This window comes from Lepidochelys kempii, chromosome 11 (genome assembly GCF_965140285.1).
Source record: "Lepidochelys kempii isolate rLepKem1 chromosome 11, rLepKem1.hap1, whole genome shotgun sequence".
NCBI lineage: Eukaryota > Metazoa > Chordata > Testudines > Cheloniidae > Lepidochelys > Lepidochelys kempii.
The window spans coordinates 35170176-35186013 of NC_136390.1; the positions used below are offsets into that span (position 1 = coordinate 35170176).

Sequence of the window (15838 nt, forward strand, 5' to 3'; positions counted from 1 at the left end):
CAGTTGCTCGTCCACAGAGTGGTTGGATGAGGTAGCTGCACGAAGTCCCGGGCCTTGCATTGGGTGAGGGAGGAGCTGCCTGTGCTCATCCCCATGGTCGTTCATTACTGGGGAGGTATACTTCCCAAAGGATTCACTTGTTCTTGATCCCAATGAATTTTTAGCAGTACTATAGGAAGGGGGTGTCAGAGCCCTGCTGGACTGGCTACTGAATTTCCTTTGCTGCTCAGAGGACATTAGCTGCTTTGTTGGCTTAAATGCTAAGGATGATGTTTCAGCACTTCTGTCAAAGCCATTCCCCCTGTTTGCATTTGAAATGCTGTTGTCGGGCATTCTGTACATGGGACTCTGTGTAGATCTCTGTTGGCCATAGCTGTAATTTCCATAACTGGAGTCCATGTCTCCTTGCCCTGCCATATAGAAAGCTTTCCTTTTGAGAGAACTTGCGGAACTGTTTGTCAGAGCTGATGGTGCAATGGGCGTCAAACCGTGACTCTGGTAGGTGTAGCCAGGTACAGTGGTAGGGGGGAGAGGAGTAGGAGCAGGAATTCCTGAAGGCAGGTATGCTGAGGGAGGTGGGGCACCACCAGGGCTGTACCCAGGCCCAACAGCAGTTTGAGGAGGATAACTAGCAGATGGGTAGCTGTAACTGGAGAGGTTAGAAGTCCCATTGTACCCTGGGACAAGGGCTGGTGGTGGCGGTGGTGGTGGCTGTAAGAGGCCAGAGCTATGCAAAGGGGATGGATGAGGTGAGGGAAGTGCAGGTGTTGGCTGGCTACTGTAACTAGTATGTAAATAAGATCCATTGTATCCTGTGGCATATTCCTGAGATGGGAGCCCTGAATGAAGACTAGGTACTGTATGACTTCCGCAGGTACTACTAGAATAATTAGGTTCTGTCAGGTTACTGGCCACCCCAGGTGAGCTCCCTATACTGGCAGAGACATCTGCTGGAGGGAGGGCTGCACTTACTCCAGCTTTGCTGGCAGTAATAACATCCGGGACACAGTTCATAGGATAAACACTCTCCGAGTTCAAAGAAGGCTGCCAGGGTTCATTTTCATTCTTCCGACCATTCACCAGTGCTGTCGGAGCGTCGGAATAGTTACTAAGGATGGGTCGGTCGGCTGGGCCTTCTAAAATACCAGAATACTTTTCTGCATATTTTTTCAATAGATTTGAGGCAGTCAGAGCAGAGATGTCATCATTGGCCCAGGCATATTGATAGGTGCGCTGCAGGTGTCCACGGTATGCTTCCACCTTGTGAGCAGGAGACCGGGTAGTCGAAGTGATATCAAAGTGCTGTTCTGGCCACTGTGCATGCTCCGGCGTCCACTGCATCTTCAAGCCTAGGGTTGGGGGGAAAACACAGTTAACAGTGGTCTGAGCCATTTTCAGATGCTCTGAAAATGAATTTTTAAAAGTGTTATCTGTTTATATTTCTTTAGTTACCTGCATAGTGACAACTGTATTTATACTATAGAGTTAAAAAAAAAAAATCACACTACACATGCAATTGAATGTCTTTGTAAAACACTATCAATAGTCAGGTTTGTTTAATATAGACACACACACACAGCCGTACTTTTGCTAATTTAGATGGGGGGGGGGGAGATTTGTTTTCTTAAAGCCAGATTACTTAAAGTAATTAAACAAGACCCAATATATTTTAAGTACCCAGAGTGTGGATTTTTGTTAACATACAAGATACCCAACTGTTCTGTCTTCTCTTATCACAGTTTCAGTTTTATATTTTAACCAATATAAAAATATGAGACACAGCTGACAGATCACATCTAGGATACCTCTCTTATTTGGTACTGAACACCTAGTTAGCACAGTATAATGCACCCTGCGCAGAACAATATGACACAGACATAGCAGGTCATTCCATAATCCAACTCTCATCTAAAGTGGTCCACGACAGTTTCAAATCTGCTTCGTGGAGTGCAGCAAAGCAATCTCCCAGGCAGCGCTCCGTCGCTTTCATCACACAAAGCCTACAACTCGGTATGAATTACAACTGGCTCCTTTCTGCCTCTCAGTTCTGTTGTTGAGGCTCTGGGAAAAAAAACAAGCATTACTTGTCTGTCGGTCTCCTTGCTTGTTTTTTCTTCCCCCCCCTCAGAGCCTCCAGGGTACCGAAAAAAGAAAAGAAATGCAGTCTAGCCCCTAAAAGTTCGGTGACACACACTGCTGGCTATCAGCCCTGTCAGTACAGTAAACTAAATAACAAAATGTGCTTGTGTGACTATCACTTTAAAGCAATTCATCTCGCAAATAATGGGATGATTTTTTAAATCCATCATACGCAGTAAGAGCAATTTACAAGTATTATAATAACCCCTCCAACTCTTACCTGTGTATGGTAGACAGTTCCTGATTTTTGTACAGCTGTATCAAATAGGCCACCTTAATCTCTCTCGTATTACCAAAAGTGATTTTTGCAAACAGTCTTGCGCCCTCTGGCACAGATTCCCTGATAAGGAGGAGGCCTAGTCTAAATGAAGCATCTGTGGCACTAGCTCCCTTCTGAATTACTGCAGTCTATTTTGACAGCTTCTACCCCCTCCTGTTTTTCCCCCCAACCCCTTTAGCTCTTCATTGCTTGACTCTGGCATCTGACATGGCCAGCTTAGCCTCACTGAGCTAAACCTAACACAGCACACAGTTTGGTAACAGAATGGCATGTTTATTCCCTTCTGACTCCCTCTCTTCCTTGTTTGCAAAACCGCTGCACCAGACACTGGAAGTTAATTAGCAGGATGATGCTGTGCTAATTGTGTTAATTTACAAGGTTTTAGTCAAAGAGAATCACGCCAGGGCTGGCACTGCTGTCATGCTTCCGACTTAATGATTAAGAAATACTGAAAACAAGGTGGGAAGGATTACAGTAATTACACAATAAATGAAGAAAGCAACAGGATTCATTTGAAAATATATTTTATTGCAGTTGCACTAATATGTATTTGGATTATTTATTTATTTTTAGGAGTCGTCTGCAAATCACTAAATCAGCTAAATTTAGCCTGAAAACTGCAAAGTAAAGCTTAATTGAGCCTTATATTTTATTAGTACAAATACTGCAGATCTCATTCCACACGAGCATGCCACTGATTAGGTCTGGTGGGATTTTTGTTTGTTTTTTCCCAGTTCTATCCGCCCCTAATCCCCCCTCCCCATTTTTCAAGCACTTATGACAACTTGAAGAAAAATGCCTGTTAACCATTATCCAGTTACTCTGTAGCCTATAGAAATTCTTTTGACAAATGTAGTTCTGAGGCTGAGTTATTGGCAGATGGATTACTTTCATTTGGAATTAATTTAATCTTTTTTTGCTAATTGTTTCTGATGTTTCAACCATTGCATTTTAAAAGGGGAAATGTATCATGTAATTGTGTGAAATCTCACTCAGTTATGAAATTTGTAGTTTTAATGAGGAACCAGCAGCAGTTTTTCAGAAATCATACTTTTGTTAAATTCAGCTAGAAATCTTAAGAGTAAATTGCCAAAAGCTAATCGCAAATAGCCAGCATCCAAAATTCTCCTAGGATTGTGGGATTTACTTCCAACCTTTTTAAAAGGAAAAAATATTAACATTTCTGTAACACAAAACTGCCTAAAAGACATGCAAATTCATTCGCACTGTAAAATATTTAGATATATATGTGTGTTATCCATGTTCTGTGATGTTGGGCTTGAAAGGTTACCACAACACAGAAGGGTTCTGTTATATATAGATGCACAATAACGTGAGTAGATTGATGCTTCACTAGATACACATAAATGAGTGCCATGAGAAAGGGTCTTGGAAAAGAATTCAGCAGCTAGCTGCAGTGAAAGTTACGAGAAAGATAAAGTAAAATGGGCACGGACACAGCTTTTACTTTTGCAGACAGTTTGGGCAAAACTTGTGTATTAGTTAATGAATGTGCATTTTGTAATTTGGGCAAAATGCCTTTACTGCCAAGTGAAAGAATGAGAGGCCACTTTAGTAAAATAAAAGAAGCTATTCACTATGCCACAGTATAACAACATCTATTGTACGGTGTCCCATAAGCAAAAAGAAAAGGAGGACTTGTGGCACCTTAGAGACTAACCAATTTATTTGAGCATAAGCTTTCGTGAGCTACATGCATCCGATGAAGTGAGCTGTAGCTCATGAAAGCTTATGCTCAAATAAATTGGTTAGTCTCTAAGGTGCCACAAGTCCTCCTTTTCTTTTTGCGAATACAGACTAACACGGCTGCTACTCTGAAACCTACTTTATATTAGTACACACTGAAGAAATATGTATTTATGTGAAGTCCACTAGGCTGTCTTGGACCTGGGGGCACAAAGAGCTTTTTCCTCAATTTGACATTAATTTGAATGAGCATAAAAAAAAAAAAACTTTGTTGCTTAACTCCTTTTGTAAATAGTGATCACAAGGGTCAAACTTATGAGTCAGAATAAAAAATGCAATTTGCACTTTTTCTGGTGAGCAAATGTGTTCTTTTTTTCCCCTCATAGCTCCTCGGTGTTTGTGGGAGCATTATTTTTGTTCTGTTCTCTTTTGTTTGACAGAGCTTTTTTGGTGTTTTCTTTTAGGCATGCTAAGGCTGATATCAAAGGGTAAAGTCAGCTAATAAGAATGTAGTTAGAAGTTGCATTCTTTTAACATACTCTGAATTCTGAAATAATAAGCAGTCATTCGTGGGGCATATTTGTAATTGCTTAAATGTTTAGTGAAAATAAAACCAAGCAAAGTAAGGCTATATGTTTTTAAACCCGTGCTAACTTAGGAATCAACTAATGTTATCTACATTTATGAAATAAGTGTGTAAACTGTATTAATCTGGACAGCAAAATGCATAAGGCAACAATTCAATTCTTTAAATACAGAATGCTATTTAACAGAAAATTGCTTTTAAGATAATTTAACATGTTATATATAAGCAGCAGGTACCGTGCTAAAAATCCTAAGCATTTATTTTTCTTTTGACAGCATTATTTTACATTTCTCCTCCATAATTCTAAGCAGCTGGATCTGTTTGGACTACATTTAGAATAATTATCATTGCCAACAACTTTATTATACAATTCCGTTTTTACTCAATGTTTAATCACTCTTTTTTTCCTTCTGCTTTTATGTATTTAATCTGAAAATGCAAAACTTATTAAATAAGACTTGCAGAGTGTTATACACTTAATTCCATAAAGCAGAAGTATACTTGCAATTTCAGCTTTACAGATAAAAACTATATGCAAATAATGCTAGCTTTGTGACAAAATTAACTGACAATAAGGAATAAGTATAAGGAAACTGCAATTTAAAGCCTGGCAGTGTTTTAACACGTCCAAGTTCTTCCTAGGCATCACAGATGCACATATGGGGCCTAATCCTTCAAGATACTGAGTGTCTGCTGTAAGGTGCAGAGTGTTCTCAATCCACATTGACTTCAATGGGAGTTGAAAGAGCTCAGCATCTCACAGGGTTGGACCCACTAAGAGATAAATGCAAAGCAGCACCCCTCCTTTGAACTTTAATTGACTAGTTTATGTTACAACCTTTCTCTTGATTCAATATGAGATTTGTATTAGAAACTTTAGCAAGGCGTATCATTTCAGGGGAGGCAGGGAGAAGAAATAGTTTACGATTCAGCATATCCCAACAATTCTAATGAGTTACAACTCTTTCAAGAATGGCAGGGATTGAGGTGATGGCAGGGTGTGGGGTTGTCTTGAACCTTCAAAATAACATGAGACCAAAAACATATACTAACTAGTTATTTTAAACAGGAGGAAGGAGGAACCCCCTTCATTTCATGGGATGCTGCACAGACACAAGGCTCCACCCATGCCGATCAGAGGGCAAGGCCAGGGCCCACATGATGTAAACCTGGGGAAAACAAGATTTTAAAGTGTTGTCCGCATTTTCATGCTAAGGTCCAGCCTTGCTTCCATTTGAGTCAATAGAAGTTTTGCCATTGACTTCAATGGGAGCAAGATCAGGTTTTTAAACTTCAACTGTTAGCAGATGTCCTGAGAACAACTGTCACCTAATAGGTGCCATTCCAACCGTTCTTTAAACCATACTGTTTTTAGCTCTGTTATGTGTATATTCCCTAAAGTCACTAGCACGTTAAAACAACTACAAATACACAACACATTTGGGAGCTTGGAACTGCTTAAAGAATGATTCTTAGAACCTGTAGTTTCAAACTATTGTGTCCCAATTATCTAATTTAAATACTGTCAAATGATTATTCCTTTAAATCACACTTTCACACCTCACGACTGCAAATTACAATACATTTACAGCAAATTACTTTTTATTCTCCACCCCCCCCCATTCCTTCTCATTTACATAAAGCAGTGCTTTTAAAAAATCACAAAGGCGTTTCTGACTAAATGTTCTTTAGCAGGTATAGTTAAGATCCCATGACATCAAAAGCTCTATGAAATTAAAAAAGATAGACAGAGACGAATGGACAGAGAAACAACAGTCAATGTGGACAACACGTATTACTTATGCACTGAATTGACCTCTTTCTATGCAAATTCAGAAATATCAATTTATCTGTAATGGTGGTGATGTCCCTTAGGTGTAATGTATTTTGTTCTCAGCCAAATACTCCCTGCCTTATATTGTAACTGCATTGATTAGTTATTGTTACATACTGTAGGTGAATCCATTTATGCACGTATCTGTCAGGTCCTTTTTTACACGCAAGATTGACACACACAAATATAAGATGCATTTCTTCAAATAATTCCACAAACCCAAGTGCTCCCTTAACGCTACTCCCACTACACATATAAAAGTGTTCATAGGCTCCTTTAAAACAACTGCATAATAAGGAAGAAAAAAATTGGTATTACAAGACATTTTGCCACACTACCATTCATACATGCGGCTTTTTTGTTGTTACCCATTCTGATTCTTTGCATCTGTACATTATCATCTTACATTGCAAATTCCTCAGAGGAAAGGCCATAATTGTAAACAGTCTAGCAAGGTGTGGGTGCTGCACAAATAATAACTCACAAAAATAATTTCTGAGTGGGTGCTAGGTGAAAGCACAAGTGCACAAAAAACGCCACTGTAATTGTAAGAAAAATGTCCTTTTTTTGTCCACTGAATACATATGCATTGCCACAATCTACTTTAGATCATTTAACATACCACCTGACAACCCTTCTGCAAAATTCATGCCTCCATCAACATGAGAAGCAGTATAACTATTGCAGTGTAACTGCAGGGATTTTGATAACTATAATAGTCAATTTGGTAAGACTTGTTTTTACTGATTATAGCAGAATATACTATTGGATACTATTTTTTGGTGTACTGAAAAGCAATATATATATACACACACATATTCAGACTTAGGGTCTGATCCTGCTCCCACTGAAGTAGGCACTTAAGCTATCATTGACTTAAATTGGAGCTTTAAACAAACACACACAACAATTTTAAACTGGATAGCTGAAAGTAATCTCCTGCTTTGTTTCCTTTCCAAGACTAGTGTTCAGGATCCAATATTTCCCTTGCCAGTGTAGAAACAGCACCCCCTGAAACCAGACTAGAAGTAATACTTGCGCTGTTTATTTGTCTTTGTCATGCCATCAGTTGTTGCAGGCGAAACACGGAATCCTGAATTGATGTTTTAGCAAGTAGGTGGAAGAAACATGGATTTTCAGTAATGATGGGCTAGATATGCAAAGCTCAGATCGAGAGCTAAATTTTCTCAGAGTTCCTAGAGGTTCATATCTAGGTTTTTCGGTCCATTTCTGATTTTCTAATTATGTTTTTATTTGTAATATTTTGCTCTGTATATACACTGCTATTGATCACAGATCACATGTATTTCTTCTGGTACAAGCTTCTAGTTTACTTTTAAAGTTACTGTTTGGTAGCCCATTTGTCATGGTGTGTCTTTTACCTTTTCTCGTGTTATCTTCAATCCATTGAGGCAATTCCCCTTTTATCCCCACTTCCTTTTGTCATACGAAGATCATCAGAACATACGACAAGTGCCCATAGGGACAGCAGAGTTAATGAATATGTATGTTCTATATCACAAAAGAGCACTCCCCTTGTTCTGTAGTCTCAACCTTCTCTTCCTTGTGTAAATAACAGGTGAGTACTAGTGCATGGGGATAAATGGGGTTAAACTGCAATAAAGGAACATGCTTTATTCAGACAAACTGTGTGCAGGATAAATAGAGCTTTAAGGGACGCTGAATCCTAACACTCATTTATATCATGCCTTTTTCAACATATTTGGAACCAATCTCTGTTTAAATATCAACAATCAGAAATGGGCATTGCATTCAGTGTCCAACTTTTAAGACCAAAATTCCAATAATGGTAAAGACTTTGTTTTTGTTATATTAGAAAAATTTGCATCCTTACTTCCAATTAACATCAGCAGCAAACTGTGCAAGCCTCAGTTTATGCCACTATGATATTTTTTTAAATCTCAGTCACTGTCCTGTATTAAACCCAAATAGCTATGTGTATATTTAGAGAGGGTTAATTCCAGAGATTTGCCTACATGGACCTGGTCTCCCTAAGTCTGCAAAGGCAAAGATCAATTTCAGTAAGTTTGAAATAAACTGTAGTCAATTTTGATCCAATACACTAAACTAACATGGGTCAAAAAATCAAATGTATAGGGGCTCATAACCTCATGGCACTGCCTAGAATGAACAGTGCATTCCTACCTTTTTAAAAATGCCAGTTCCAACACCTACTGCCACAGGAAGTTATATACAGTTGTTTTATTGAGATTAGTGTACCTCTCTGCTAATTACCTAAGGAGAACAAATACCGATTAAATGTATATTTAGAAATATCTAATACCAGCCTTTAAAAAACTGCTGCTTAAGGTGACTCCAAACTGTACAAAGGCTTTGCAAAATTTGTTTTTGTTATTTATGCATTTTGCTCTTTTTGGCAATCTGTGCATTAATTTTTAATGCAATAGTAAAGAGATGTTGTGTCTCAGGCTTCGATAAAAATATTCTATAGCCAGTACTGGGTGACATAGTGCATTAATTCAGTGTCCTTCACTCCTGGGACCTGTGTATAATTTAGTCCAGCCCGAAGAAAATAACTTTGATCTGAAGGCTGTGGAAAAAGCTACATATGAAATGAGTTTTGCTGGGTTTAGCGTTGTTTCTTATATACAAGACGACATATGAAGATAAACTGCTTTAGAATGCTCCTGACATGGCCCAGGATTAAGAGCAGAGAGCTCTTAGCAGCAACAGCAGAGCCCCTCCACCCTCCTCCTTCCCATTACCACACACATACTGTACACATTTCTTAAGCCCAGGCAACGGCTACAACAGGTATACGGTGACTTTCTAAGAAACACAATGCCATTCAGCTATAAGTAGCATATTCTCATGTCCATTTATTGAGTTGGCCTTTCCGTTCAAGAAAATAAATATAAACATGTTGCATAATGAGAGATTATGTCTTAATAAGGGATGATGTTAGCACAGGGAACCTGGCGTTTCCTTCCAAAGGAAGGCAGCAGAACTGCACTAACCTCACTCTAAAGGAAAGCAGAGGCCCGACACTGCTCACTCTCTAGGCTTGGCTATAAGTACAGATGACCCCTTCCTTTTCCTTCCTGCTACCCCCAAATATAGAGAAACAAGATTAAAAGCAAAAAGATAATGAAAGAAAATTGTTATGCTAGAAACACTAAGTTAAATCTTTCCCCCACTTAAAGCCTTTAATTACTGGATTCCATAAATTCCAAAAATTCTTCTTTGCTCAGCCAATAAAAGATTTCTGAATTAAATATTAAAAAATGGGGAAAGAGCTCATTATTTGCATGCTTACTGTTTAGGTGACTACTGCATTATTTCATGAACTAGACAATATTGTTAAGTAAGGTTGATAATTTTCACATATGTCTTTGAATGAAGAGGACATCTTAACTGAGGGATTCATCTCTAGATAAACCAAACTCTTTTTTATCCTTCTGAAAGAAAGAAAGAAAGAAAGAAAGAAAGAAAGAAAGAAAGAAAGAAAGAAAGAAAGAAAGAAAGAAAGAAAGAAAGAAAGAAAGAAAGAAAGAAAGAAAGAAAGAAAAGCTTACACTAACTCTTCATGTTTTGTGCTGTTTGTCCCTGCTCAAAGGAGCAAAGTTCAGTTGCAGAGGAAAAGTTGAGCCACGTCTTGAGGCACAGAGTGTGTAAAGGGATGGAGGAAAAGTAAGACACTTAAAAAAAAAAAAAAAAAAAGAAAGAAAGAAATCAACTATACTTGATGATTAAGAAAAGTCATCCCCCTTTGTAACAAATGTACTAAGTCAACTTCTTCTGTAAACAGCCTCCAAGACACAAACCAAGAATCTAATCGAGAACTAGCTGCACACTAACAACAGTTTAAACCACCATAAGCAATGTTATTTCTGCTATAATTTTGGCCACTCTTTTATTGTGCAAGGAGTCAACTAATGATGAAATAGTTTTAAAATGTGCTGCAGGAAACAAAAGTCAAGCTCCACTGATTAACATGTCAAAGCTCACTATGAGCACACATTTGTATAGCCGAATAATAGCACTTTGTGTGTGTGTGTGATGTTTTAAAAACAAAAATTGCAGTATTTTACTGGATGTTTGATCATGCACACTTATGAAAGTCCTTCTCCATCAAGAAATATACAGATCCGTTAACTGTAAGGATTTCAAAGGTAGAATGGACGTGGAAATTGCCTTTCAACATCACAAAAGAGCCAAAAGGGATTTTTTTTTGCTAATATTGGAATTACAATTAAAATGTTTATGGGGTTTATTCTCTTCTTACATTGGTGTAAATCAGGTGGAACCCCTGACATCCATGGTACTACATCAGCATGCCATTAAGTGAGGAGAAAATCATGCACTATTGTTTTACTTTAGGCTTTTTTGTAAACAATTATGTTGCAGATTACATAATAATCAAACTTTAATATAATTCTATTAATGTCTAGTATCTGTAACACATACTTAATATATGCTCATCACTGAAAATATACATGCAATTTTATTTTTATAAAATTCTACACAGAGAGTTCTAACATTTACTGCACTAGTTTAGTTCATTTTGCTCTGCATGTCTCTCATATTCTCTCCAGCAACATTGCACTCTATCTTTCTTGTGCAAGTCTTTGTGTTCTTCTTTTATCATATCTTCAGTCATAGTAATTGCTTCCACTTTTTACTTGAGCATTTCTTTTATCCAGTTTTATGTCAAACAGTATTATTAAAAAAAAAACAAAAACATTCACATACTTAACAGGATAAAAAACACTGAATTGTATCCACTACCCACAGAAGCATTAGAATGTTACTGGCATAACCAAACAGCAGCAATGACAGTTAATCACTTAAAGGTGTTTTATATTAACCACCCTCTCCCATTTGTGTAGTAATATTCAGAAATGATTTAATAGGGGAGTCAGCCATTAAATACAGATAACACATTTTACACCTTCATTCAGTTTAGAAGCTAAAGAACACTCATTTAAACATCCTGACATCACAAACACACATTTATGAATCTTAGATTTTAAAAAAACATTTTGAAAATACACTGCTTTAAAAAAGTTAGTTTTAATGGCCATGGCCGTCTGAAAGCTGCAAGAGTTTTGTGACAGCAAGTAAAAGATTTATAGATGAAACAATTGGAAGTTATATCAGACTAATCAGAGGAATGCACAACCTCTACAAACCAGTTAGGAGTGAATCATTTCAATTTTCTCTCTCATTTATGGCTTTCCATTCTTAAACAAAAGGAAGCAGAGGAAACTTCAGAATGACCCTATTTAGGTATATTAGTGGAGATAGCTTTGGCAAATTTTAAGTAAACAGGATTGTGCTTCCAGTGCTGTCCATCCAGTTTTCCAGTGTATAAATTGGATGGCTACTTGGACAATTCTCTATTCATTACTGAACTGTGGAAAGGAAACACAGAGGTGGCATTTTCCTTTTAAACCATGTAGTGCCTTGTAGCCAGATTCCAAAGCATCAAGGAAAGATTTTTTTCTTTTTTTTTCTTTTTTGCTAGACAAGCTGTCGTAATTGAAAAGAAGTCTAATCAGACTCATTACTGTTTTCAGCAATTTGCACCACCAAAGATGCTTATTAGGTAACAGTGTTTAATAAACCGCTCTTTAGAAAACTACCAGTAATGAGCTCTTAACAGCCAATCTTTAGCGTGAATGTAATGTGAAAAGTGTTCCTAGCACTGAATAGATTTTCACATTTAGTAGTGTCATAATTAAGCTCAAGGAATCAGTAGCTGTGATGTTAGATTTACTGCAATATTTTTTTCCAAGTGTATTTGAATATACACTTGTCTTATGTTCAAGCTAAATTGCAGTTAATAGTTCCAGAGAAAATTTTAGAATGGTTTAAAAATTGTCCTACATGGCAATCAATCAGGATTATTTTGGGGATCCATATTGTACCATGAGTCAGGTATCCTCTACCAGGCATGCAAATTGCTCACTCCTCTTGTCTTTGTTCAACTGTGTACTCCAACCCATACCATCTGTAAACAATTTCCAGTCATTAACATACAAATAATAAATTTTGTCGTCATTAGCTGAGTGATAATGAACAAAAGTGACAGTTTAAGAAGTGATACTTGAAGGAACATTGGCCAGTGCTGACTTCACAGTAACAGCTGAAAGTGCTTTATATGAAAGAGCCAGCAAATTGCTTTATGTCCCTAAAGAAAATAACAAATGCTGTTTTTTTTCTATATGATACCTCAAATGCCATTGCCTCATTGTAGTTATCCAGCCAACAACCATGCTCATACAGTAAAAGAAAAAATATAGCTCAGACAATGTAACACTGTGACATACATTATTCATAAAACACAATGATCAGTGAGAGGTAAGTTTGTCATCAATAGGAAGTTCAATTTAGCCTGATACCCACTCTCTGTACACTAGTAACCCCCACACTAAACACACTGCAAATTCTAACGCAGACACAACAGAAAATGGATTGAGCGTATGAGATCTATGCTAATTAAAAATCCACAGAGTTGATTCAGGGAATAGTCACTGATTTCATTCTCTCATTAGACTGATTTGTGCTTGACATAATACGTGTTCCTAAATTATAAATAAGAAATGCAGCAGACTGTTGGTACCTTTGGGCTCTTACGCTTGGACAAAACATACCATGATGTAAATATTGGTTTGCTTGCTAAAAATTATACCAAAGAGAATCTTTGAAGTTGCATTCAGGACATTGTGAAGAAAGCATATGAATAGGGTGACCAGATGCCCCGATTTTATAGGGACAGTCACTTTTTCTTATATAAGCACCTATTACCCCCCACCCCCATCCCGATTTTTCACATTTGCTATCTGGTCACCCTACATATGAAGAAGATGAGTGATCAATAATGGAACCACCAAAAAATTACAGAAGACTTTAATTCCCTTGATCTCAGATTTTATATCAGAACTTTATGGTAAGATGTTAATGGGAACTCTATTACTGGATGATTCCTCTCATAACACCTTTTTATTTATCCTAACCCCCAAAACGTCAGTAATCTTAATTGGCGCCAATAAGCCTTTATATCTGTTTGCAGCTTTCTCAATCAATAGAGCTATGAGAACTGAGACTGCCAAATTAATGCCAGTTTCATCTGATTTTGTGGTATGTACTTCTTTGCACTACAAAGTAGTGTGTGTGTTGGGGGGGGGGACTCATTCCCATGTGGGTTCTTATAGCTATCAGATCAAAATATCTTCCAGTTTCTTAAGTCTGAACTGCATTTGTAGTCAGATCCAAACAAAAACAATTGCTAGTGCATCCAACTATTGCACAATCCCAAATGCTGCATTTTTAAGTCTTTCATAGTTAGACTTTTCTTTTCCTTTTTTTAATACAGACAGCAGAAGCTAATAAAGGCCCTGCAGCTTCTTTGGAGCCTCCTCATATACTTTTGAATAATGCATTAAACTTCACATCATTTATGATTGACAACCTAATGCTCTAAGATATAGAACATATGTTTTTTACTGTTGATTTGACTAGGAAAGCACAGATGCTCTGAATTGTCAATTACTTATCAATAAATCCTTCACTACAGTATTACAGCAGATATCTTGGTCTACAAGTAATTTAAAATCAGGGTTTTAGTTGGGAACTGAAAATTCACACCAAATGTCTTAGACATCATTATATCTGCTTCACCTGGTTCTAACATAGAGAGAAAAAATACTCCACTGCAACTTCTTCCTCACTCCCAGATGTAACAAAAACGACACCTCCTTGGACTTTTGGGCTATGAACCTACTCTCTATTTGTAGTACGGATTTTTAAATCATAAACTTGCCTGGCTATAACACTTTTTATATAAGACCTGTAAGTGTTTTACCAACCTTACGACATGTAGGTGATCCAATCGTGTGAGATTCTGAGCAACCACAGCTCCCTGTCTTCCTTAGGAATTGAGTGGTTTAGCATCTGAGAGCATTGAGTCCTCCGGGCCTGATTATGGAAACTTTATTTACACAGCTACTTGCTAGGGTTACAGTTGAAGGACCAGGCCCTATCGGCATGTATTAACACCACTGAAATATTACTACCCCAATATTCAATGCCATATCTGTTTACTACCACACCGCAGCCTTACACAACAGTTTAGGACAGGAAGTGAATAATCCAGGTGAAACTGTAGGCATAGGCAGGCAGACCATCTGGAATTTTCCCAGAACATTAAGGCTAACTATCTACCTCTTATGAAAAGAGCCATGGACTCTTAATGAACATAAGTGGCCAGGACCCATGCTTTAAATCCCATCTCTAAAGACAGCATTTTCGGTAGCACAGTGCCTCCTTAACATCATGTTGAGAGGGTATGCCATGGAATTCCCATGAAATGCATCGCTAATTCAGTATTGACTGGGTAGGCCTTTATATAGCCATGCAGGAGTAGAGTCAGGACTCACCATCTCATTGCACTGCCTGCATAAAGGCAGGCTGGAATTACAGGCTCTGCTGTGGTCATGGAAGAGCTGGAGCATGGGAGCAACTTGTCCAAAAGGGGGTAGAAGTAGGCAGAGATTGCTGGTCACTTTTTACAGAGGTGCAGAAATTCTTTACCACCACCAGCATATCCAGGGAGCTCCAAGCGTACAACCAAGTTGCTTCCCCTGGGGGAGTGAACCTCTGTACTACCCCTTACAACAGGCTTCACTTAACAGACACAATGTAGCCTTTATAGAAAAGAGTGCCACCTGGCTCACCAACACTTTCTGCAGAGCCTTGGGGGCATTGCAGACTGTTTGTGGACATTTCTGTACTCCTACTAAAGATGGCATTATCTGGATTTACTTTTTTGTTTGTTTGTTTTTGGGTGGAAAATAATATAGGGCCATCTCACATAGTGTTGAAGGTTATTTGGTGTACTGTGATCATTCCCCCAGTAGATGTTTGACTTATTGTTTTAAAGAGGGAATAACACTGGCCTCAACAATTCTAGACAAAACTTTCTGTGACCAATACCTTCTGAAATATTCATACTTGTATCATTGGTGCCTACAGGCTTAGTGGTGCACCATTTACAATATGATATGTTTGCATAACAGCACAAAAGTCTGGCTATACCAGATGAGAATGTTTGTGCAACAGGTCTGGAATCCTCTTTGTTGTAGTAGACAATATCCCACATTAATTCCCATTATGCCCTTATTTAACAATATGCCCACGCGCCTAAGGAGGTTAAAAAAGCTCTTGTGTTCCGGTTATAAAAGTCTGGTGCAAAGTATCATGACAAAAATTGTTTCCTAGAAACGTCTTACAAATAACAAAACTGAAG

At 37.9% G+C, this 15838-nt stretch overlaps 1 protein-coding gene across 1 annotated transcript in view; it reads right to left on the reverse strand.

The window, feature by feature from the left end:
- Positions 1-15838, reverse strand: part of FIGN (fidgetin, microtubule severing factor) — a 118005-nt gene that overhangs the window by 8335 nt on the left and 93832 nt on the right. Inside the window, exon 3 of the mRNA XM_073305647.2 lies at positions 1-1349. This exon is cut by the window's left edge and continues 8335 nt beyond it. Coding sequence (XP_073161748.1) covers positions 1-1349 — 1349 coding nt within the window. The remainder of the gene's footprint in view (positions 1350-15838) is intronic.